Below are 27466 nucleotides of genomic sequence, written 5' to 3' on the forward strand. Positions count from 1 at the left end.
ATATATATATATGGCAAAAATGGGGGCAACTGCCTTGGTTTAGGTATAAACTCCAGTGAGTGATCAGTCTACCCAGCCAAGCGATTTTCCTGCAAATCAAATTGCTTTGCAAAATGAACACTTACATGCCACTGGGTTAGTTTTACAAGAGTGCCTTGCATTCTGAGGAATTCATTAATAATAAAATTAACAAACTTGTCTCCTATTTGTCCGGGTCACTCTACTGCCCACCCTTTGACTAGAGGGTCCTTCTACAGATTCACTTCATAACTAATCAACCTGTCAGGCCCTCAGAACTGTAGGTTTAGTCTATGAAATGCAGTTCCCAGTATGCTGGCTACTTAAGCATCAATGCAATTTGATTTTAATGGAAACTTTCCATGTAAATGAAGTATGCAACATAAGACATTAATTCCAATTAGGGAAAGCAGCAGGTTATTAATATTTTAAGGCATGTTGCCTAATGGCATCAGCAAAGCTTGGCTGTAACAGGCTCCTTATGTTTGGGTTTAATATTGATAGGAAAACATGAAGCAACATCTCATTGGAAAAGGAAAATTGCTTAAATTTGTTTTCAACCTGCCAGAAGGAAGGGTTGTTCTTCCCTCAGTGAGCTTAATTGTGTTGGATTAAATCCTGTCACGTTGCTGGTGTCTAATATTTATGCCTATGAGACCCAAGCACGACGACATGCTTATTCTCCTGAGAATGGCTAACTTCTTTGTCAACACCATTAACTAATAAGGTGGTACAAAGAAAGAAACCAGAGTGGGTTTCTTTCTCTCTGGAGTGTCCAGAGGGACAGTCCCTTGTGGGACCTGACACGAGAAGCCCTTGCTGCCAGTACATTTTGAGGCTACGTCTATGTTTTTAAGCTGAAGGACAATGACTCTCGAACATCCATTCACGTTAATAAGGGCATCAGCCATGTGCTCAGCACAAAATATGGGAGTGGATGAGAGCATTTATATAAAGGAAAAAAGAAAATTGTCCATTTCTTTGCCTCTGATGCCCCCAACCTTATGCCGTACCTGAAAACACTGTTGGCAAGTGCACATGTGATACAGTGACTGCTGCCAGGCAGAAAAAGAAATAAATATTATATTAAGCTACAAACAGCTTCAGTCATTAAACGGATTTGTGGTAGGGGGATTTGAGGTTGAGGGACATCTCCATGCTATGCTTAGCCGGTGTTCACCTCTGAAGTAGAACCCAAGCTCCTATCTCTGGACTCTAGGCTATAATTGTTGAGCATTCTGCTCATGTTTCCCAGACCCAGGCTCATCATGTCACCTCCTGGATCTCACTATACTTTGCCATTTGTGTTCCATCTCCACCTCTGACTTCTGACTCATGCTTCCATCCCAGAGACCATGGGCTCTAATTGTTGAGCATCATGCTTATCTTACCTAGGCTTAGGCCCACCTCGCCACTGCCTAGACCTCTCTGTTGGGCTGTTTGTGCTCTGATTCTACCTCTGCCCCAGAATGCCAGATCACTTCCTTGGAACCCTGTTTTCTGATTAGAGAACTTTCATGTTATTTTACATAGATCCCAATATACACCACCACTTTGGGCCATGACTGTGCTCTGTATGCCGCCTCCAACTCAGAACCCCAAGTGCCCTTCCTTGGAAACTAAGGCTCAGATCGGGCACCATTCACCTTCTTTTATCCAGACCTGGACTTATCATCTCACTTCCTTGCCATCTCTGTGCCTGCCAAGCTGCTTGTGCTTCAGCATCCACCTCTTAGAACTTAGATTCCCATCCCTAGGACATAAAACTCTTGTCAAGTATTTCCATTTCTTTCCTGGACCTAGAATCATTGAATCACTTCATAGCCATCTCTCTGCTATGCTGCCTCTTCTCCAGCCTCTACTCCTAACTCTTAACCCAGACTCTCTCCCCAGGACTCGGAGCTCTGATTTTTGAACTGGTACCATGACTTCCTATCCCTAGGTCTCCAGCACCCATTCCTATTCATCTCTATGCCGGTAATAGAAAAGCGATGACCACGAAATTTTCTAACATTATCTCTATACAAATTACAGTGGGGGAATCTGGCTGAACCCTGCCAGGCTCAAAAGAATAAGGTGGATGTTTCAAGAAAGGGTTTTTCCCCCCTTCATTTCTCCAAATGGTGGATGCACACTCATCTTAACATCAGCCCTTCATTTTTCAACAGACCAGCTGAGATGATTCATTCAGTGAAGAGTAATAGAATCCAAGAATTCTGATTCTTGCTTTCTTCATCTTCACCGAAAACCCAAATACTGTTTTGTCTCGCTCTTATTGTCAGATAAATATTGGAGCTATCCTATGATAAATATTGGCTGATTATATTTGAATTGGTAAATGTAAAATAAGAACTCAGAATTATTTTCATAAATCTCTAGTAGTAATGAAATATAATTAATAGAGTTATAATTATGTTCTCTTAGATTTTTCTCAGGAAAAGTGTCATTTCAGCTAAATGATTTTATTAGGCGAATAAAATGAGCTCGGAATATTCCAGTATTGCAATTATACTGAATGTTTTTACATATGGATCACATCCAACTGACCTATGTACGAGTCCCAGCTCCACCATTTGCTAATCATGTGATCTAGTGCATGGCATTTACATTCTCTCTGCTTCAATTTTCTCATCCTCCTCAATGGAATTGTGCAGATCTGATGAAATAATGCCCACAAAATACTTTGTGTCTGTAAATATGGGAATGGATATGTGGTAAACGTTAAATAGGATGTATGTCGTGTATATAAGGAAAGCATTCTTAAGATTACTATTATTATTATCATCAGGTTGGAAGCAGGGTGTTCAATATTTCAACCTCTGCGATTATTAATAATGAAAACCACCTACAATATATAAGAGGCCTGCCATCTACATCTGGAGAGGGAGTTCCCAGGCCATCAAAATCATAAATCACAAATACTCAAAGCAATATTATCTTTTATGCTTGTGAGTAATTTGAAAGTGAAAAGGGCTGCTCATTTTGGAAAGAACTTAGTAATAATTGATGAGTCAAAAATTGTATTGAATGAAAGTTATTTTTCTTTGAAAAAACAATTTATCCTCAGTATCGAAATGTCCAGTTAAGGAAATTCAATTTTGTTGTGATGTATTAATATTCAAAAGAAAAAGACTGGGAAAACATGTGTAATCATTACCCAAAGAGCAAAATATGACCAACACAATTCCAATTTAAGCATAATTTGAATGTGAATTTAGAGCACCCATTCTAACAAATGTATTTATCTTTACCACCCATCACTTTAATATACAAGAAGCTGAAAACATTGATAGATTGGGTATGTGCTCCAGACTTGGCAAGAAATTCAAACCTGACTTCAGATTAAACTCTTATATGATGCTTATCCCTCCCTATATTGTATGTGAGTTTTCTCTGACAATGTTTTAAAAATAATATACAGTGGGGGTTTTAATGGAATACTGTGATGTTGCTGTTTACAGGATGCTTTTATAATTCATATCACTAGGAAATCTAAACAGAAATAGGATGTCCCCCAAAACAACAAAAGCTTAAGGCAAAAAAGGGGGTGTCCAGTGAGTTGACAGGCTTATGGTTTAAAAGAATGTTTCTTATTATTTGGGTAAAAAAAGATACACACAGAGAGAACATGAATTATCACAGTTAATTTGTCAACTGTTAAGCTGTCGAGAGTATCTTCTAATCGGCTGATAAACCTAGGTGGATACTACATGAAACAAAATCACAGGAATCATGATTCTCTCAATGATCCAGCCAGAGCAAATATCTAGACTTTATTCCGTGAGTCAATTTACTTCTTATTCTAATAACGGTAGCAAGCATGATTCCTGGAGCACTGACTGCTAGGAAGGATTTGAAACATATGAATTGATGAGTTTGTTAAGCAAAATCATTTAACCTTCTTAATTTTCAGTCTGGAATATCAACTATAATTTTCTTCTCAGGAAAACAAAAATGAAGTGGTTGGATGACACAGGTACAAGCTCTAAATTATTCTCACCTATGACCATGCTGATCCAAGCAGTTGTTCTGAACAAAATCAATCCAGAAAACACTTTGTATAGATCCTTGTAGAAATCTGGGGAAACACTCAGGAAGAATTTTTTATATGTTTTGCTTTTCAGATAAAATAATGTGGCAACAGTGACAAAACTTCAGATATAGTCTAAAATTATTCAAGTATTTAACTCAGAGAATGACCGAAATGTAAAAGAGACCACTATGGAAGCCCAGGGTACAAAACCATTTGAAAGCCTTCTGGAGATAGCCTCATAAAGAGAAAAAATTAAGGCCCACCTCTAGGAACTGGTCTTTTGCGGCCAAATGAAACTAATATGAAAGTTTGTTAATATCATAAACCATAAAGAATCAAATCAGCTTAAAAATTCCAATCCAATCCAATTTCTTTTTTCAGTCTGTTTTCTGAGACCAAATCAGTCATTTTAGTCAAATCAATTCAACTAAAAAAATGGTCTCTCCAGTTGTTTACTGAACTGACCATTCAATTCAATCAAAATCATTGAACCAATTCTTTATACAGACAGTCTTGGTTGAAGTATCAAACAAGGAGCTGCTTTTAGGTGACATATTCAGTTTATCTGAATCATTTTATAGCTCTTTAAGTATTGCCTGACTTCCTCTTTCCTGACATCCTTGACACTGAATTAGCCGACCATGTTTGATAGAATCTATTGAATATGCCACACTTCTCTCCATAAATTTAATTAGATGACATCTGCAACAGCATAACTCATTTTTCCCAACTCGTTCCTTTGGATGTGAAACATTCTCTCGCCAATTCTGTGACACCGCATACTAAACTAACGTTAGTGAGGTGCACGTCTTGAAGTGTCCATTTAAATGAGAACTACGCCAACTCTATTGCCACTAAGAGAATTCTTAATTAACCTGATGATACTGTCAATAATAACATCCGTGTGGTCTTAGAAATGAGCCATTTAAGCATTGCTTCCTTCTCAGCTTGTTTCAAGTTATTGTAGATTCAGATTGTTCTCTGAGGAGGCCAAAGAGAATTCAAGAACTCCCTCAGGCACCCCAAGGCCCACAGTTTCATTGCTTCAGTGAGATGTTGATAAGCGAGCCCTTCTATACCTATAATTGAAATGAAGAATGTTGCTCATTCTAAAAGTACCTGTTTTTTCTTGACTTGTTGCGTGTTTCCTTGGATCTGAAGGGAAAGGAAATTTCCAAATGTTTTCATTAAATGGCATATGGGACACCAGAAAGAGAGAGCATATTTCTACCTGCTCCCCATTCATGTGGCAACCTTAAATCTTTCCTTCTAGAAGTAAAGTTGCTAAAACCTGACTGACATATAAAGCCTATTTATGAGAAAGGGTCAGCTCCTATGGAGAATGGCAGAAATTCAGTGCTAGAAGTGACCTCAGTGGCTATGTAATCTGACGAATACCAGAAAAATAATTACTTCTACAGTATTCCCCCAAAGTAGTCAGCCATTCTTTGTTTGAAGGCCTCCAGCTAGCTCTAGGAACCATTTCTTTTGAGAACAGTTCTAATCGTTTGGAAGCTTTTCCTTATATTAGGCTTAACTTTACTTCAGGTTAAACAAAACCAAAAGTTTAGCACTTTCAAATCTCAACGAAAATATTTAAAAAGCAAATAATGAGATTTTAAGTTGTCCTAATCAAGGATGGATTTAATGGCTGCCAACAAGGGTTAACTGTATTACTCTGGGCAAGTCATGTAACCTATCTGTTTCAGTTTCCTCAACTGTAAAATGGGGACCTAATAGCACTTACCTTCCAGTGTGGTTGTGAGGATCAAATTAGATCATATCTGTAAAGTGCCTGGCACATAGTAGGTGCTTCGTAAATGCTTGTTCCCTCTCCTTCCTCTGTCTCCCCCTCAGAGATATAGATGGCACCATTCAGCATTGACATTAGTCAGCTGGGGTGCTAATTACATTGTTGTTTCTGGTGGGTACATTGTGATCTTCCTAGGAAAATTCTATAAAATTCTCGCAATAGCTTCACAGTTCTTTCTTTACTTGCTCTATCCTTAGCTAGGCCCCTCTGGCCAACATCAACATCAGATAGTTAATGACAATAAGGCCTTTGATTTGTGATCTGTACTTTTATGCACACAAGAAGTAGCACGTGTCACCCTATCAATATGTGCGACACAAATTACTCTGCCATTTTAAGGTAAAAGGTGGTTACTAAGACAAAAATGTTGAAAAGGAAGAGATTGTGAAAAACAGGAAGAACAATGAAGTCTAACATTTGGAGCTGTTGTGTACATATTCCCTAGGCAGGCGAGATCTCCAGACACATAACATGCATGCTTTCCGTGTGCAGAACTGTATAAGTATCTCACTTCTTCCTGTGATCCCCGTCAAAGGCAGCAATATTATCGTGTTAGAAAAAGGGGCCTACCAAGTTCCCGGTGTAACTTTTTGACAGTTAACATATAGCCTTTGTCAAGATTTGATAGGCTCAACCTTTCCCTCAGGGCATCACCACATGTTCCCTGGAGATCCCAGGCTTTCTCTAATATTAGGAACATCCGTATTCCAATAAACCTTATAGGAAGGAGAAATATGAACAATTTGATCTGTAACTGGAAAGGCACGAATGTCACTAAGAGCAGAAATCTGACCACTGAAAATCATTGAGTAACAGCAGGACAGTATTTCATTTTGATGTTCTCTGTTCTGTATTTATTTAGGTAACGGAGGAAGTGTCAGGCACCGAGTTCAGAGACAATGGAGAGGAAGAAGAGTGAGCGAGCAAGAGAGAGAGAAAGAGAGAGCGAGAGGGGAAGAGAGAGAGGGAGGGATGGAGAAGAAGAGAAAGAGAGAGAGACATTAGGTCCACCAAGGTCCTTCTTCTATGATCTCTACTTATTCCCACCACCAACTGGGGCATTGCTTTGTCTTTATGACCCAGAAGATGCAAAACTCTCATAAGAGAACCTTTTGTATATATACATATATACATAGATACATAGATACACATATACTGTACTCTGTGTCTTGGGCACAAGTCCACCAGAAACATTTTTTATTAATTCAACATTATTCTAAATCCAATAAATCCAAGCAGTGGCAGCCCCCTCTTTCTCCCAAGCCCTCAGACATCTCTCTAACTATAAGGCACCTAGAACAAGGAAAAAGGTCACAATCTAGTAAAATACACTTTGGGGTTAACAGTCATCTAATCAGCTCCTTCTTTTGGCAGCTCAAGGCCTTTCCCTTGGTTGACCAGAGAGATCTGAAGTAAACAGAAAGACTTCCTCCCTTGAATCAATATCCCAATCCCTTCAGAATGTGACAAGAGGGTACTTTGCTTAGTCCTAACTCCAAAGGCAAAACTGTCTTACTCCCCTGATCTCTTCTTCTTTTTTCCTCATGCCCTTTCAACCTCCCTTGCTGTAAGGAGACCCGAGCTATTCTCAGTTTGGTTACCAGCCCTCACCCCATTTCCCTAGGGCCTTAGCTCATGTTATTCACCTTTAACACCCTTGTCTAAGAGAAAGAGGGGCGGTGTGGGAAACGACTTGAAACTGGATAAATAGTTCTCTGTTTTCTGTTGAACTACACATGGGGAGTTTTTAATATCTTTCACAAGCTTTCTGCCAGCATATTGCAGGGTTTCCTTCCTGTATATTCATCTTTTAAAACATGGAGCCCATTTTTCCTTTTAGAAAAGAATTCGATAATGCTGGAGAATTTTCTCCTAGCTCTTTTCTTTGCCAGAGTGAATGAAGAGGGCTAAAGTGGCTGAAACCAAGGAAAGGGATTATCCATTACGTCCCTTCTCATCTCTCTTAACTTTGTATGAATCAAACCTTTCTTTTTTTCCTATTGTGGTAAAAGGAAAAGACTCCAGGTAATGTGTCTTTAAAATTTAAAGCACTCTACCTCTGATTTTTCTCTCTTCCCTCTCTATCTCTCTCTTCCTTCTAACTCTCTAGTCCCTCTTATTGAATGTGGCTCTAATTTCGGATAACTTCCTTAAGGGCTGGGACTGTATCTGTCTGGGTGCTCTGTATGCTGCTGACTGCCTCATGGATACTGAATAGGTATTAAAGAAGCCAGCCTAGGCTTTTAAGTGGAAAGACCAGTCAAATATTCCTCAGTGATGTGCCACGGGGAGATATCAGCCCAATAGGTAATGGACTTTTCCTCCCACATGAGATTCTGGGCCTTGTAATTACCTGATGTTCCTGACTTCTTTCCTGAGCCCTAGCTCTATGAAAATGTGTTCTTAGCCTCCGATTAGGTGGGGAGTAGGGGTTGAGGAATGCTGCAAAACCAGAGAGGGCCCTAGATTTAAGAGAGCCTGGGACAACAGCCAAATTATACAACCCAAGTCAAGACAGAGACTCAGCAGCCAAGGTACAGCCTCCTGGTATTAATCATTTTGCACATGCCGCATTAATTGAAAAATTGCATCGTATTAATGTTTTCTTCAGTCCTTCAGAAGCCATCTCTAAAGCCATGAAATCATTTTAAGCTAGGTCACAAATGGGTACATCGCACCAATAGACATATTTTGTGTTCCAACACAGATCCCATTAAAACAAAGATATGTACATGAGGAAATCACTGAGGCAAAATAGGCAGAGGCTTGGACACTATTTTGCTGTGCATTGGGATTATATTTTATGTTTAATGTCAATTTTATTGATACTAAATTAATAATAGCTACTCTCTGGCAAGTATAAAGCTCTTTAAACCACCACTTAATTGCCAATTACCCATCTTCTTAAATGTGTAAATAAAAGAGACTTCTCCCAACCCTATATACATTAGGACTTATCTCTGTTCTGCCTCTTCCTCATAAACCAACCTATTCACATTCTGAACTGTTCTCTCTGGCTCCCATGAATGATGTGTTGTCCTTTACATAGAAAGATTTCCCAGCTCACTCTCCACCAGGAGTTCGTGGGCTTTGAGTTGTGTTTCCAGTAGTCAGAATGAAATTGGGCTGGGCTTTGCTTATTATGCTCTAGCTCTGGTCCCTCTAGATGGACCAGCAGGCCATCTGAATTAGAAATAATCAGATTTTCGCCCTAAATGTATTTAGAACACTGGATTGCTTCCTTGAACACCATTCTTTTTTGTGAATTGTGCTTTCTGATCCTCTTTCAGTAGCCCTGGCCCAGTGGATGAAATGCTGGGCCTAGAATGAGGAAGACCCAAGTTCAAATCCTGCCAAAGATACTTCCTCTGTGACCCTGGGCAAGTCACTTAAGCTCTGTCTACCTCAGGTGCCTCAACTGTAAACTAGGGTAATAATGGTACCCATTTCACAGAAAACTAAAGGAGAGCACATTTGTAAAAGATGCTTAGCAGAATACCACAAAGTACATGCTTGTTTCCTTCCCTTTTAGAGGCAGCTAGGTGCCACAGTGAATAGAACACTAGGCCTGCAGACAAGAAGACCTGAGTTCAAATCTAGTCCCAGATATTTAGAAGCTCTGTCACTGGGTAAATTACTTAATTTCTGTTCCCCTCACTTTTCTGGACTGTGAAACAGGGATCATAACAGCAGGGTTGTCGAGGATCAAATGAGGCAAAAGTCAAAAAGATCTACATTTGATTCTACAAAAGATTGCCACTATGACCTTGGATAAGCCACTTAATCTCACTCAGCCTTAGTTTCTTCATATGTAAAGTGGGTATCATAATACCTATGGTACCAAAAGGGCTGTTTTAAAGGGTCAAATGAGATAACATATGCAAAGCACTTCTTAAATCTTAATCTTGAAGCTCTATGTAAAGTAATTATTGTTGACTTTAGTTTCCTAAACTGAAGGGATTTGAGTAGATGGCCTCTAAGGGTCCTTCCAGCTCTAAAATCCCATTATCCTATAACTATGGATATCATACTAGTTGTTGGGGGGGGGTGGGAATGGATATTTAGGAATCTATATAATAAATTTCAGACATGATAGAGGAGTTTGACATACAACTTCTGATTTAAGACAGAGTATAGATCCCCACCCTGCTCCAACATATAGTAACCCAATGTTCCAGATCAACACGGAACATTTCTGGAACAGTTTGCCATGCAGAATGGGTCAAAAGTGGGGGTTGTTTCACTTTATCTTGAGATGTCTGTTCAATTTAGCAAGAGAGCAGATATAAACAACAAACCAATTTTCTGTCTTTGTATCCCCCCAGTGTCTTACACAGGACCTAGCACATGGCGGGTATTTAATTATTGTTCATTATTGCAGACTAAAGCACCTTCGGGGGCATCATCTTTTAGGATTCTTTCAAGGTTCTTGCTTTTCAAATCCCAGATTCTGTCCCTAAAACAAAGACTCTGAGCTATACCCACACCTCGCCACTTACATTCCTTTAGATGCCTCAATCCCTTTAAGTGGAAATTGAATTTGTGCTCATGATGGGATCATGTTTTACACACTCCAAGTTGGAGCCACCTCCTCAGTCATGGAGCAGGATGAGAAATGAGGTGCATAAACTTACAGAATGCCCTAGTGATCTCTGCTCTAGCTCAATAATGAAAGGCTTCCTCTTAGCCCTGATGATGATGGACATGGTGATAGAAAGTGAGAAAAGGTCATAGGAATTAATCTGCTGTGTCCTCTGTATTTTTAAGCCAAAGACTAAAGTTGAGAACTGCCTTTGATTAGTATTAAATGTGAAGGAGCCACCTTGGCCCTGACAGTCTTTGCCTTGGGCCATGAAATAGGGCTGTCTCTTTGAGGAATTAAGTATGAGTTTTAATAGGAAACCCTATTGAAAAGATGCTTGTATCATTTTTATTCCTAAAAATCTTGACAGTTCATTATCTGTAATGAAAGTGTGATAGTAACAGTATCTGAAGAAAGCAATATGCCCTTCCAGCTAAAACTTCAGAGTGGCATGTATATCTTGCCAGAAAAAAAGAAAGTTAGAATCACTTTGAACTGTCATAGGAGCTCGTCTAGTGAAAAATATCTCAGAGCTTTCCCCTCAATTTTTTTAAAGCATGGAACGTGTCCTTTGTCTAAGTGGCTTCTTAATGTCTATCCTCAGCTTGACATTTGAGGTTATCCAAGATCTGGCCTCAACATACTTTTCCAGCCTTATCTCATCCTTGTTCTCGTTCAGTCATTTTCAGGCATGTCCCCGTGTCTTGTCTTCATGACTCTAATTGGAGTTTTCTTGGCAAAGAGGCTGGAGTGTTTTGCCATTTCCTTCTCTGGCTCATTCTACAGATGAGTAAATTGAAGCCAATGGGTTAAGGGACTTGCCCAGGATCACACAGCTAGGCGGTGTCTGAGGCCAGATTTTAACTCGGGAAGCTGAGTCTTCCTGACTCCAGGCCCAGTGCTCTATTTACTGAGCCACTTATCTCATCCTACTCCCATTTATATACTGTACACTCTAGCCAAACTGTCTATTCATCATTTCCCATATATTTCTCATTATCTCCTCCCCATGCCTGAAATGTCCATCTGCTTCCATTGTTTCTAGCCCCGTGTATTCCACCAGTCCTGCCGGTGCTGCCTCTTCTTTGAAGTCTTCTATGATCCCGGTTCTCCCTGATTTCTCTCTTCTCTGGCCTCTCCTAAGTCTTTCATTATACTTTCTGCTAGGTACTCAGATTCCTGTTATATTATTTACATCCATGTCTACAGGGAGATGGGAAATTCTTTGAGGCTGGTGACCAGTTCAGAGTTGCCTCCCTTTCAGCACCTAACATAGTGTTGTACACCACAGTTAGCCAAAAAATATTTGTTGAATGAGTGACTTCATCTCTCAGGCTTGACTTCTTATTTAGCTTGGAAATGAACATGCTCTGACTTTAACTTAATCAGTCTGATATATGCATGAGATGGAAACAAGGGCTGGTAACAAAGGAGGAATACAAAAGCATGGCATGGCCAGTGATGAATAGAGTCAGTAACACTAAAGCTAAGAATGAGCTAAGAATAAGGACCAAAAGGTTGCGTTAGCTGGGTTGAGGGGAAAGAGAGTGATCAAAGAAGGGAAAAGGTCATTGCCCTGGGGAGGTGGAACATTGAGAACAGATGATGGCAGAGATGGACAACTCTTGATTTACTAAAGTTTTTTTCTGGCAAGGAGAATGACCACTGGATAGGAAAAGGTTATATTAGCTCTAAAAATAGCTAATATCGAGTTAATATCCATAAAAAGAGAAATTGTAAGAAATCACCTTGCTGTCTTCAATGAGGGCCCAATAAACTGCATCTGAGGGAGGCAGCATAGTACGAAGGAACATTTGCTGGCGCTAAAGTCTCTAGAGATGCCGTGTTCAAATTCCAAGTTTGCTCTTTACTACCTGTGTGACCTTAGTGGAGTCACTTCTCTGGGCCGTGAGTTTCCTTATTTTTTAAAATTAAGGGATAGTACTAAATGGACTTGAAGGTCTCTTCCAGCTCTCAGTCTGTGATCCCTTGATCCCTACCTACCAAGATCTGGGAAACAACTAGAAGATAGGGTTACTGAGCTCATGATCTTTGCAAAGTCGTGGAGAACAAGAGAGGCATAACATTGCATATACTATCAGGACTCAGGTTGTGTGTTGGTTAGTTCTGATGAACTGTTGTTTTTTTTCTTTTAAATATTTGTTATGAGGGATAGCTTATTAGAAGAGGAGATATATATGGAAACAAAGGTGACATGAAAACAAAAGACATCAATCAAAACGTTTTACACAATAGAGACATAGAAAATCAGGTCCGTATGGTAGGAAGAGGAAAGGGGAAATACCCTGATTTTTTTTAAAAGGAAGGAGGGAAGGAGGAAAAGAATAGAGGCTACAAACTTTAGGGCAGTGAGCTTCTCAAAGCATTATTAAAGGGAGAGTTAGTGATTGAAAGGAGCCAGCAAAGCTTCTTCTAGACCAGACCATGGTAGGCTAACCCCATTTCCCCAGAGGGATGCTTTAGGTAGAGTTGACCTAGGTGTTAATAAAGCATCTAACTAACACTCTAGTTCTTGGGGACAGACTCACTGCTCTCTGGTGAACTCAGGCTGCAAAACACCTGAGTCCTGCCAGAATCAAATTAAAATGTCATTGGGAACTTCAGACTTGATATGAAGGAAGAGCTTCTGAACAATTCAAGCTGTCCAAAATTTAAATGGTCTGTCTCGGGAACGTTTAGAGTTCCTGCTCACTGGAGGTCTATAATAAAGCTAGATGACCACCTGGGTATTGCATGTTAGAGAAGAAATTTTTGTTCAGGTACGTGTTGGACTAGATGTTCTCCGAGGTAGCTTGTGGCTCTGACATTTTGATTCTGTAAGCCAGCTTTTGGCAGATTGCGTGAGTGTCCATCTTGAATAATGTGTCTTTGTGTTTCTGAGGTAGGTACAATATTGATGTTATAACTCTGTGAACCCTTTTTAAGATGATTCCCTTGTTTCATTTTGTAAGCTGCCCTTCTGAATAAATAGCATAGTTACACGTCATTATCGTAGATCTTATGCAATATTTTCCTTACCTTCCGAAAAACTAGCAATGCAGGCTGATGGGATAAGCATGACACTGAGAACCTCGGCTTCCAGACCTGGCTGTGCCCCTAAAAAATTAGGTTGCATGACTTCTGGCTAGACACTACATAACTAAAATCAGCATGTCAGACTAGATGGTCTCTGCTTCCTTCTGTCTCTGGTATTGTATTTTATCCTTTATGAAACCATGAGGAGTCTTTTATATTTCTGTTCTACACCCAGTATGCACCAAGTGCCTAGCTCAGGGCCTTGGAAAAAGTGGGGCTGCTTAAGAAATGTTTGTTGAATTTAATTGTTTTGGATGCTTTTAAAATACCATCCTCAATAATTTAGGCAGTAGCTAAACTGAAGCCTTCACTTCATTAGCCCTAAGCTGTCATAAGCAAGAGAATGCTTTTTCATGCATTAATTCAAAATGCACTATTCCATAAGCCAGTATTTTAGTCTTAATATCTCTCTACATGATAGAAATTAGATTCTTTAAATGTTCACTGATCCCTTACACTTTAGACTTAAATGTTTAACATTTTTAAAAAAATCTTTTGGAAGCAGAGACAGAAAGAGGACTTTTGTTGGTGCTGTCTTAGACCAGATTTTAGATTTCCTTGGTATAGGGACTTCCCAAAGAGAAAACACTTCCTCTGCCAATGCCAATCACCATCTACTCTGCAACTTAGAATCATAGAAAGTTGCCTGGGGCAAGATTAATTCACTTAGACTTGCCCAGAGTCATGTAGCAGTATTTATGTCACAGTCTGAAGCTGAATTCAAATCTTCTTGACTCCTAGATGGTTCTCTATCAATTACAGCACACTATTTCTCTTTTTAAAAAAGAGGGGAGAGAGTATGAACTTCAGAGTTATTAGATTCCTCAAAATGAAACAGGGTGGAAAAATGCCATAAGTATTATTTTCCAGTGGCAATGTATGGCTGTGAGAGTTGGACTTTAAGGAAAACTAAGTGCTGCAGAACTGACACTTTTGGATTGTGGTGCTAGAGAAGACTTTTGAGAGTCCCCTGGGCATCGAGGAGATCAAACCAGCTAATACGTAAAGAAATTAATTCAGGCTATTCATTGGAAGGTCAAATATTGAAGCTGAAGCTTAAACATTTGGACTACATCATGAGAAGGGAGGACTCATTGGAAAAGACCCTGATGTTGGGGATGTAGGGTTAGGGTGAGGGTGAGGGTTAGGGTTAGGGTTAGAGGCAAAAGGAAAGGGAGACAACGGAGCATGAGATGGATAGATAGTGTCATGGAAACAACAAACATGAAACTGGGCAGACTTCAAGAGATAGTGGAAGAAGAAGGACCTGGCATGCTTTGGTCTATATGTGATTACAAAGAGTTGGATATGACTGAACAACTGAATAACAACAAAATCAAAACTTACTCTTAAAAATTCTTTGAGTTCATGAATAAAATTGAATGGGTTTTTTGATTCTTGAAATGAGCACATTTATAGTAAGTAAATATCAAAAATTGTTTCTGAGTCACTAGTCGTGATGCTTCATTTGATCTCTGATCTCATTAACAGTGATATATAGTAGGCATATAAGAAATGCTTGTGTATTGGTTGGTGAATCACAATCCTTGTATAGTCTGTAACTTGTCCAGGTCATCCCATAAATCCTCAGCCATGTAGCTACCCACAAAATCTGTCTCTGGATCAGCCCCCTACTTTCACCATATGACTGGCCCACTTCCTTTTCTGGGCATACACTGTCATCCTTTATGGCACTTCCCTTGTTCAGTTCCTTGTTGTTTGATGTCTTGTAGCCTATTCACACCCACACGCACCTGTTCACTGCCCTGTGAATAGCCATCAATTTTAACCCTTCAGAGACCATGGATTGTATGACATGCAGGAAGAAATGTAGCACCACTGGAAGAATATTGTTTAAAAAAATGGACCTTTGTTTCTGGGAGAAGCTTAGGGTCATTAAAATCCCTGAATATTTTCCTAAAGGTAAACTAGCTTGCCCTTTTCTTCCTGTTCAATTCTGGGCTCATCTTATTATCTTTGTCAGTTTCTGCTTAAATTACTTCCTCCTGGACTAATTCCTAGGGACTGTCCATCCAACTATACATCAGAGTCTGGACAATATGCCTTTTACAACCACTTAATTTTCCCTGCATGGGCCCTTGGGCCAAATTCTTTTGAACAATTTGGGTTTAAGAGGTTCTGTAATAGTCCTGTATTTAATATGGTCAACATAAGGTCATCTGCAAAGGGTAGCACCTGAAGGATCTGATTATGAATAGGGAATCCCTCTTTCTTTTGGAGCTCCAAATCCCACAAATGTTATCATCACTTAATGTGTGGTACTACCAACAAGATTGCCTACCAATCATCTGTCATTTACTTTTTAGACAATATTTATTATCTTTTAAATAGGATCTCTCATGAAAATGCATTTATCCAAACAATATAAAAGAGAAAATAGCAAGGTAGTCTTTCTGTACCCTTCTCCAGAAAGGATTCTAGACGATTAGTAAAGTGTGTATAATTAAATGCAATGTGGCGTTCAATGGTCAACCATATTGAAGGGGAACAAAGGTGAGCAAAGAGCCAATTTGCCCATGAATTCCAAGAGCATAAGAAAAGCTTTTTGACCTAACTATCTAGTTTGGCTACCTAAGTTTCTTACATAGATCAAACTATTAATAAATGTCCTGCTATGTTTTAGATACTTGTTTGTTGGGAAATATGTTAAACTTCCCAGGGCTGCTGTGAGGATTAAATGAGATAATATTTGTAAACACTTCGAAAACCTTAAAATGCTATATCGATGTTAGCTATAGCTATTAAACAAACAAATTCTTTAGTATGCATTTTGTCATTAAAGAAGCATGCTGATATGAAGAAAATCTATTAATCATTTGACTGTCAGTGCCTGCCCATTCAAAAACAATTTCACTCATAAATTTATTTTAGATCTATTTGAGATATTTTAAACCCATAAAAGTAGTTATGAAATTCCGGTCACTTTCAAGATCTGACTTTAAATCAATGATGTAGAGATAGAAAGAAACCTCTGTGGGCTATATTAGGTCCATCCACCATTTCACAATCAATGATTTATTTTCCTCTTTACATACCCTTCTGCAAGTTCGTCCTTTGGGATTCATCTGAGTCACTCCATCCTAGGGACCTGTTCACTTTTCTCCCTCAGAAAACCTACCTCAGTATCCCTTCTTCACAGTAACTACTAATCTGGTTGCTGTTCCCAGCCATATTATGGCATCTGAGCAGGTCAAAAGTCTATAAGGAGGAAAGAAAGACTTCCAAATTTCACTGTGGATCTTTGTAGTATCCCTGAAATTTTCTTATATAAGTGGCTCTCTATGCTTCCTATAAAGCCAACCCAGATTGCTTTCACATGTAACCATAGCAATTACTATGGCATTTCAAAAGAGAATTCTTTTCTGTCAATGTCGATCACAATAGCAAATATCTCTCCATCATTCAGAAGCAACCAAGCTGTTGCTTTTTGGTGGTCCCAAAGAGCACAAGAGATCTGAAGGAGCTGTTTTTTCAGAGTTTTACATTTCACGATCTTGTTGTAGTATCCAAGGAGCCATTCTTTTCCCCCTTTTAAAGAAGATTGATACAAAAATCTAACAAGGAAAACTTCTCTTGCCTTCCTGATTTGGATAAATTGGCATATTAGATAGATAATTATGATGTTGCCAAATTTTAAACTAAAAAATTCTAAACATGATCAGCCATTCTTTAAAGTTTTAAGAACTTTGTTCCTAAATTATCTTCTTATTCATGATCAAGTATGTTAAAAAGCTCATGGATCAAACCATTCCTAAAGATTTTCTGGCTTTGATTTTTTGTAGATGAGAGTATGTTGTGCAGTGTTTCAAAAAAAGTTTTTTTACACATAAGCAAATGACATACTGGTCTCAGTATTACTTGTGATGGTTATCTTCGAGGACAGAATTTTTTTATAATTAATTATCACACTGCCTTCATATGCTAGACTACTCATTAATGTATATTTGGGGGTGTGGTCTTTAAGGACTAGCATGAATTTTATTTTAAATTGAACACAAAAAGACTCAATTTCATTCACAATATAAAATAAAATGAAAGGATTCAAGCTATTTCTAGTGAGATCAAAGCAATAGCATCTATTTGATAATGTTTTCAATTTTCCATCTGTCCATTTAAAAAAGAATTTCCTACTTTGGCCAATAGAAGTTGTTTGTTTGTTTGTTTAAATGTATTTCATGGTAGTTTTGTTTGTGGTGCCAAGAAATTTTTCTAAATGCTATAATCTGCAAAACATGTATGAAAAAGCTATCCAGATTTCTGCAGACCATCAACTTAACAGAAGGTCAAAGTGTAAGCAATAGAGTGTATTTGATATTTACAATCGAGCACAGGGCCAGAACCTTTCCATGTGAGGAGTTTTAATTATACAAGAGGAGGCGTGTGCCATGCTCTCTTTCTAAGAAGGTGCCATGCAATTAGATCGTAAGTATTTAGCTTTCCTCAGTAGTGACGATGTCAGATTTTTTTTACTAATATGATCTTACACAATTATTCAATTTTCTAGTAATCTTATAAATTATTATTATTTGGGTTTTTGGGGTTAAGCAGGTCAAAACTATTTGTAAAAGCTTCTCTTCAAAACCCCAACTAAATGTACTACAGTGAACATTTTTCTCCAGAATATAAACAATTACAGTTGTGGACAACACTAGTAAGTCTTTACTGTTGGAGTGTTTCCTCTGGTATCAGAGTCACCTCTGTCCTTCTTCCCCAACTTCATTCCTAATTGTTTGTTTCAGTTGAACTCAAGACAATTTTTCAGACAAAAATCTTTTAAATGCCTGTTAGTAGGGTAATATGCCAATGCTCTTTTACCTTTTGTAAGCCTCTGTAGTCAAAATATATCAACGAGAGAATCTTAAAGTATGGAGATTCTTTGTGAAGGAAGACCTAGTCTTAGTCTTCAATTTATTTTCAATTACATGAATTCAGGTTTGGAATTTTGGCTAAATGATCTGGAATTGTTAGGGTCTCCTATATCATTTTTAAAATGTGGGATCTCACTTGGCTATTTTCTACTTGTCCTTCATGTTTTCTCCAAAATGACTTAAATAAGCTAGTCCCTTCCAGGTCTAAAATTGTCTGATTTAAAAAAAAAATTTCTTTTAAAAGAAACTTGTTCTGATATTCAAGAAATTGAGGACTTAGCAAACTCCTATTATCTTTAGAGCCCTGTATTAGGCACAATAAGAAGGTTATTTAAAAAACTGTTTCAATTAAGTAATTTATAAAAATGAAAATTGTGGCAAAGTAACCCCCCAAAATAGAACTTTGGTTCTGTCGATAGCATTTTCAGAAATGGAAAAAATGAACTAATTTGGAGAGAAGTCCTATATGTGTATATATAGTCAAGCCTCTTGTCTAATGAAAGGAGACTATGAGAAAATAGTAAAGTCTAAGTTGCCTATAACAAAATGGAGATTCCTATAATGTTTTCCATGTACTGGTTACTGTTTATCATAACTTTAAAATTCTAGTTTATTTTTATTAAAATTATGATTACTGAAATTTTAAATTCTTGATACAATCAGGGTAATTCTTTTGAGCTTGAACATCATCATAATCTAAGAAGATTGGCATTTAGCTTTTTGAATTGGAATAGTATAAAAGCCATAGGAAATTCTCTACCAGGAATGAGTTGCTAAATTCAAGCTTTCTTTAATCGAGTGATTAAAAATGGTTTTTGCATAATTTAGACTGGCGTCAAACTAGGAGATATTTGCTTTAATCACGGCTTATACCGTTATTCTATATCATCTCGATTTTTATTCCAATGAGAAAAGTATTATTCTGTTAAGAGTCTGCAGTACTAGCTGGTATTCACTAAGTCTGTCAGAATTTTCTCCATAATTTTGTATTTTAAAGTATGTCTAGTGACAATTGTAATTTGCTCCTTGTTATTTTATCAGCTGGATGAACCGTCTGGGCCTTGCAGCCATCGGTTATTCCCCTGAAGAAAAAGATATCCAACCACGTGAAGGTAAGGGGAATTGTCTATTGCCTTAAGGTCTTACCTAGGAAGCAAGACAGGAAAAGTGTAATTAGTCCCATTTTTTAAAAACATGACTTCAACGTAAGTTCACTTGAATATATGCTTCTCTCCAGTTGTGTGTTTCCATATATAACATGATCTGATAAATAACGGACATTTGCCCTTTCCATGTAATGTATTTACTAAATGTAAATGTGAAAATGTACTTAGAGAAGTAATATTGTACAGTGGATAGAGAGTTAGTTGTGGAACCAGGAAAACCTGGGTTCAAGAGATGCTTCAAACACATGTTAGCTGTGAGACCCTAAGTGAGTCTCTTAATCTCTCAGGGTCCCAGGCAAATCGCTAAGACTAAGTTGAAAGCAGGTGCTAATATTCATTGGGAGAGGAAGTTTTCTTCTTGAGAGCTGGATTTCTTTCAAGACTATATGAATACCAAAAGAAATGAAGCAAGAAGTAAGAAATTAAATAAAAGCTCTGGAGGAAAAAGATGAAAGGAGAATAAACAGCTTAGAAGAGAAAGTGGTCAAGCTTACTCAGTTGATAAATTCCCTGAAAACCCAAACAGATCTAACAAAAATCAGTGACTCCATGAAACAATAAATGTTATGACAAAATCAAATGGTTGGAAAAATTGAAGAAATGTAAGGTATCCGATAAAAAAAAATAATTGGCCTGGAAAACAGGACAAAGAGAGGCTATTTGAAAATCACTGGGCTTTCTGAAAACCATTATTTAAAAAAAGGGCCCGGACTGCGTTTTCAAGAAATGGCAAATGAAAGCTGCCCAGATCTATTAGAACCAGAAGGTAAAATAAAGATAGAAAGAATCCATTGATCACACCCTGAAAGGAACCCAAAAAGGAACAATTCTGGGACGATCATAGCCAAAAGCCAGAAGAAAGAAAGAATATTGCAAGTATCCAGAAAGGAGTTCAAGGACCAAAGATCTACATATAGGATTACTTAATATAGAGCAGCTTCTACTAAAAAACAGGGGAGATATTGAAATATAATGTTCCAAAAGGCAAAAGAAATGAATTTACAACCAAGAATAACTTACCCTGCGGAGCTAAATATAGTCCTATGGACAAAAATGGATCTTTAATGGAATAGAGCAGTGACATCAAACTCAAATAGAAATGAAGGCTATTTATCCATATATAAGGATACCCACGGGCCACATTTTGACACAGTTTTGAAATGTAGTATTGTCTATGTTTTTATTTATATTGTTAAATATTTTTGATTGTAATCTGGTTCAAGCCACATCCAGATGTATTGTGAGCTGCTCATGGGCTGTGGGTTTGATACCTCTAGACTAGAGGACTTTTTAAACATTCCTGATGAAAAGAGCCAAGAGCCAAGTAGGAACTTTCAAATACAAGCAAAAGACAGTTTACTCTGAAAGGTAAATTTATCAGAGCAACTGGCAGAAAATATGTGTTTAACATTCTACTGGGGGGGGGGGGAAGAAACGAGTGTTCCCTTTGGAATCTTATTGTCTTCAAAGAGTACTGAGGAAGTTAAATCAGCAAAACAGAGAAGTTTGTTTCTCTTCTGAGGGTTTGAAGAGGAGAAAGAGGATAGAAGGTAAAAGGAGGAATATATTCATGTAAAAAGATGAAGTAAAGCTTGTTATTTCTCATAATTGAAATACATAAGAAAAGTATGCAAACACAGAGGAAGTGTGGGAGGAGCAGGCATCAAATGAGCCATACTCTTATTTGAACTGAACAAAGGAGAGTTAAAGACATGCATGCATGCACACACACATGCATGCACACACACATACAGTTTGGGATAGAAGAAGATTAGACTCGATATGGAAATAAGCCAGAATTTGGTGAGCCACAATCCTCCCAAAGAGTTAAGAGAGAAGATGACAGTTGGAGGGAATAGTCAGGAGTAAAACAAATATCCTGATCCTGAAAAAGAAAAGCCCAGAACTAGAATGGGAGGGGGTGTCTTAGATGGCTTCTTAGAGAACTGGAGAATGGCTATCCAAATTGTGGTTTATGGATGGATGTGCCATAAGGAATAATGAAAGACTAAGGATTCACTCTTCAGTGAATCCCAAGAAGCATGATCAGATTCAGTGAAGGAAGAACCCAGAGAGCAATTTATTCCATCACAACAATGCTACAAAAGAAAATGACTTTGAAAGCATTAAGAACTCTGAATGACACAGTGAGTGACCATGTGTCCAGAGGAGTTATAATGAAACACGTTCCCCCCTCCCAAAAGAGAAGTAATGGGTACAAAGAGCAGAAAGAGACAGGCATTTTTGGATATGGATGGCCACTGTGTAGATTCATTTTGCTTGGTAATGCTTCTTTGCTGGAAGAGGTTTTTTGCTCTTTCAGTTTTTAGTTGGAGAAGGTGATTTAGCAATTTTGATGGCAAAAAGAGGGTCATTGAACCAATGAAAATAAAAACACTTTTCTCTCCCCAAAACAGAAGAGAGTGAAATGGGAGGAAGGAGAAGCACCAAGTTTAGATGGCTTTTTCAAGGGAGTTAGCTGAGAAAGAAAGAAAGAAGAGATAGTTAGCAGGAATGGTAGAGTCAAGTAGAGTTAGGGGTTAAGGGTAGGGAAAACTTTGCCTTGTTTGTAGGCAAGAGGGAAGGAATAAGTAGGGAAGAGCAAGCATTTATATAGTGCCTACTACATGCCAGGCACTGTGATAGGTGCTTTTTCCAGTTCTTCTCTCATTTATTCCTCACAACAACCCTGGGAGGTAGATGCTATTATTTTCCACATTTTAGAAGTGTGGAAACTGAGGTAAACACTTAAGTGACTTGCCCAGAGTCATGCAGCTACCAAGTATCTGAGGCCAGCTTTGAACTCAAGCGCAGTGCTTGATCCCTGCATCACCTTGCTGCTTCAAGGAGCAATTAAAGAATGGAATGATACTGAAGACAATCTGATGGAAAAGATGGGAGATGAAGGGATCTAGGGTACATGTGGACTAGTTTTGACAAAAAGTTCCACCTCTGCATCAGAGACTGGAATAAAAGAGAAACTGATGGAAGATGATGACAAGATGGTGTGAGATAAGGAAGAAGAGTTACCTGATGAGAAGGAAAGGAGAAGAGGGAGCTCATGGCAAATGACCTGATTTTCTCAGTAACATAAGATAATGACATCAGCTGGGAGGGTGAAGAGAGGGAGGTTTTGTGGGAGGCTTAAGGAGAAAAGAGAAGATTTAAAACATTAATGTTTATAAATGAATAACCAATCCAAAAGCTCAAAGAATATTAGTCTCTAAAACTGCTGCAATCTGAGATGTAAAAGGGAATTCAAATTGATGCTGCCTTTTGCCTAACACATTCCTTGGCTAAATCACAATGCTGGTGGTGTTTTATTCTGTACTGCTGACTTAGAGCACAGCTTCAACAGTTGGCATGTGCCTTTCGGGTCTTGGTTCCTTGTTCATGAGACCTACATGAGTAAACGAGGTGAAAACCAACTGAAACATTTTCCACTTAGTTTTCTCAGAAGAGCCTTATGAATCCTGCTCATTTCTCATATACTCTGCAAAGCTTTCATTGACAAAATGGTGTCTGTGCCCTGACCACAACCTGATTCCACTGAAGCAACTTGTGCTTTTCACAAAAAATCCAGAAATGATCATGTGTTACATAATGAATGTATATATTATCCTTAGTGAATATGTCTGTCTGCAATTTTATGTTTTCTCACTATGTTATATAAGCAGCGTCGGATTGCCTTTTCTGGTATTTGGGCATTTGTCCAGTAGCCAGACCGTCCCAGGTTGTATGGTGGAGTGATTGGGTGTTTGGGAGTATCACTGGCAGCCTCTGTCCTTGCATATGTTATTGGCATTTGCTTCAGTCACGGTAGGAAGTTTCAGAAGCATCATGAATGGGAAGGTCAGTCATATATTTCATCTTTTTTTTTTAAATGAGTATATCTACAACAGTAAACTTCAGTGTAATAACACTACCTGACAATAGGTCACTTCTTCAGAGAGACACAGAGATATTATTTTTAAAATCCTGCCCTTTTCTTTGAAATGGCACATGATATAGTAGCAAGAGCTCTAGTCCAAAAGCCAGGGGATCTTGATTCTAGGCCCACTTCTGCTACTAGCTAGTTGTTATAACCTTAAGTAAATCACTTCCCCTCTAAGAGCTCCTAATGGCTTATCTATAAAAAAGAGGGACCAGGCTAGAGAAAAAGTCCCTTCCAGTTCACAAATTCAGTGGTTCTCTGTTTTGATTGCTCTGAAGTAGAATTTCAAATTCATATTGATGTTTGTAGTGGGGGAAAAAGGTTGTCGATCGTACAAAAATACTTCGGGTTCTGGGCTTTGTATGTACTCCAAACCCTCTTATTTAATACACTTATTTATTTTTAATTAAATGAGGTCAGTTTTCTCAGTAGCACAAAGTAGCTGCCATATAGAATTCTCCTTAACATTGATAAGGACTCACAAGAGAAAGCCAGTGCACCACACTGGGTGTCCATGTCTCCGATCTAGTTCTAAAACATCATTATCCTGAGAATGCCGGATGTCAGGTTTTGACCTGAACATCTCTGAAATATAGGTCTCCTTCTAAATGTCCAAAAAGAGCCAGAATACAGCCTCAGGAGTGCTGTGTGTTGCAGTCTTGGATATTTCAAGGAAGTTGAGTGACTCAGTGTCACCATCATCTCTAGCCCTGTGTGTGTGTTGAATTAGCAGTTCGTGCTAGGAAAAAAGAATGACTAGAGAGACTCTTCCTCCTTCTGGTAGCAGTTCCCAGCAGATCAAGGAGGGTGGGCCACCACAAAAGTTATGAGCCACATAAGGTATCCTCATCTAGATACTTGCACTTTTTCTTTGCAGATTACTGGAGCGAGAGTGATCATGATGATACTGAGAGCGCTTTGACCCTGAGACTGGAAGGTGCCATGGCTCTCAATGATGTCAGTGTCAGTCATCGACCAACCTCAGTAAGTACTAAACATCAAGTCTGGAAACAAGGTCTCGATGGCCACGTGTGGACAACCTAACCTAAATGTATCTGAAATGTTGGAGGTTTTTCCTTCTGGAAGGCAGAGCCTCATGCACCTCAGGATGAATCTCCTTAGTGGAAAATGATAGCATCAATTCCAGCAGACCAAAAGGTGGCAAGCTACAGCAAGGACATGTCTGAGCCACGGAGGAAAAGGCAAAGTGATGCAGCCCAGGGACCTCCAAAAAGCTAGTGTGGGTTTTTTTTTTTTGCCACGCACATATTTTTCCAAATATATAATACTAACATTGAAAGGATCTCATAAATGTGGTCCAGGAATGAACAAATGCATTTCCAAGAAGCTATTTGAAATGAAAATCCCATTATCATCTGCTTAAAACAAAAATTAATCTGTACAGCTAGAACAAAAACATTTTAATGTCAATTTTTAGTTTTGTTCTTTCTATCACTTTTCTTTAAAAGAATATTAAAATAGAATATATAAAAGAATCTCCTACCAAATTCAAAAGAGCTGCTAAGGTATGGCTACAGGAGATTGGTTTGTAAATGCAGATAGGGCTGTTCTCCATTTTTCTTTCAGATTTTTCACCAGCATAAATGGCATGATTCTCACACAACCAGAATCAAAGGCAGAATGACTAAGGCAACAACATCACATAGGGAAAGTTCAGCCTGATTTTCACCCATGTGATGCTGTCTTATCACCTGGGACACAGGTTAAGCCCCTCCTTTTGCATTTTTTTCAGGTTTTTTGCCTCTTCATTTTTAAATTAGAATGGCACACTAACTGAGCATACTCTTTGGATGTTTTTTTAAAACCTGTTTAGCTTCTGCAATACCCTGTAGTTCTGGCAGATTTTTTGTCCTTGCTTGATTAACTGGAAAGATCTGGCCCTCGAAGAAAAAGGAACAGTTTCTTCTAGGAATGTCCATGTCTTTCTCAAGGCCTTCACTGGCTTAGGAGCAAGCCTGTTACTTATGGAGAATGTTATGGTACTGTCCCAGAGCAGTAAGTCTGGGATAAAGAATGTATCCAAAATAAAAAGAGACCATTAGCAATTAATTGTTCTCATTAAATTCAATTGATTGTAATTATTTCTAAATTGTGAAAGTGCAAAACCCCTCTTTCAAAAATATTATGTAATATTTAATTCTTTTGGCCATCCAATATTTTCCCACACTTTTTCTTATGACGTTATGTTATAATTTAATACTTGTATTTGCTTTTAGGGCACTTCTGCAAGTCCTTTCCCAGAATCCAGGCACGTTTCGAGTCCATACTTGGAACCCCAACACCATTCAACTGCATACATGGAACGCAAACACCATGCAGGTCCATACCCAGAAGCAAAACACCACGCAGGTCAATACCTGGAGCCACCACGTGGCCCAAGCCCATACCTGGAATCCAAACGTGGCCCAAGCCCATTCGTCGAGCCTAAACGTGGCCCAAGCCCATTTGCTGAACCCAAACGTGGCCCAAGTCCATTCCTGGAGCCCAAACGTGGCCCAAGTCCATTCCTGGAGCCCAACCGTAGCGCAGGTCCATACATGGATCCCAAACGCGGTCCAAGTCCATTCCTGGAACACACACACAGTACCAATCCATTCCTGGATCCCACACTTGGCACAAATCCATTCCTGGAAACCAAACGTGGTGCTTGCGCATTCCCAGAAACCCAACGTGGTGCCAGTGCACTCCCAGATCCGAAACGTGGTGCAAGCATGTTCCTGGATCTCCAACATGGTGCCGGTCATTTTCCAGATCCCAAACGTGGTGCAAGTCGGTACCCAGAACCTCAACGTGGTGCCAGTCTGTATCCGGAACATGGTGCAAATCCATACCTGGAATCCAAACATGGTGCCAGTCCCTACCGAGAAATCACTCATCGTGGGACAAGTCCCTTCCCAGAAATCAAACGCGGTGCAAGTCCCTTCTTGGAATCCAAACCTGGTGCAAGTCCATACATGGAATCTAAACGCGGTGCCAGTCCATACCTGGAATCCAAACATGGTGCAAGCCCATACCTGGAATCCAAACGCGGTGCCAGTCCATTCCCAGACCCCAAACGTGGTGCAAGTCCGTACCTGGAATCCAAGCATGGCCCAGGTTATTGCCTGGAATCCAAACATGGTCGGCACTTCTCAAGTGAATCCACTTATTCTTATTCTTCTGCTGAAGAGGCTCGACAGGAAGCCACAGGAAGTAGGGATTCATCCAGCCACAGGAAACTCCATGGCGAAAGGCGATCCTGGCAAGACCTCATTGAGACACCATTAACAAGTTCCGGGCTCCATTTTCTCCAGACCGGTCCTATTGAAGATGATTACATGTTCGGCCTAACTCTACTGTCACCAGATAAGCGACGACAAGCAACCCTGCCAGCCCAGAAATACATCAATGACCAAGAAGGGCCTTTCCCACTGATTCCCTACCAGCAGGATCATGGCTCACATGCTAGGCCCCACAAGCAACGCAGTCAGAGTCTGCCTCGGAACAGAGATGCCAAGAGCAAAGGTCACATGAAAGCATCTGAGTTAACAGAGATAGAGGAAGATCAATTTCTCTTTAAGAAACCAAATAGTTTCAATGACGAAGGTAAGATTTACGAATTGTAAAATAAATCATGATATTTCAGAAAATGGATTTTCATCAACAAATTTATTTTCTGAGACTAGTTGAGGATCTAGCAATGTCTTTATTAGAAGGGGGAAGTTCCTCTATTTTTCTGAAATCCAACTTTCTTCAGAAGCCTGTTCCTTAGTCATCTGTGCCCTTAAAGCACCTCAGCATGGCAAAACATGGATAAGTATAGACAAGTGTTCCTGTGAAGGGCATTGTCAAGAGTGTGAGGTCTTTGAGTACCTAGCTGAGCTCATTTGATTTCCTAATGTATCCTTGCCATGGAAACAGAAGAAAATACAATT

General features: G+C 39.0%; 1 protein-coding gene across 1 annotated transcript in view; it reads left to right on the plus strand.

Moving 5' to 3' along the window:
- The window catches only part of LOC123253653 (connector enhancer of kinase suppressor of ras 2-like), a 530144-nt gene extending 502987 nt beyond the window's left edge, over positions 1–27157 (plus strand). The window contains 3 exon segments of the mRNA XM_044682811.1: positions 19473–19543; positions 24409–24515; positions 25769–27157. Of these exon segments, the coding sequence (XP_044538746.1) occupies positions 19473–19543; positions 24409–24515; positions 25769–27157 (1567 nt within the window).
- Positions 27158–27466: the final 309 nt, after the last annotated feature.

The sequence above is a fragment of the Gracilinanus agilis genome, chromosome X, assembly GCF_016433145.1.
Source record: "Gracilinanus agilis isolate LMUSP501 chromosome X, AgileGrace, whole genome shotgun sequence".
Taxonomy (NCBI): domain Eukaryota; kingdom Metazoa; phylum Chordata; class Mammalia; order Didelphimorphia; family Didelphidae; genus Gracilinanus; species Gracilinanus agilis.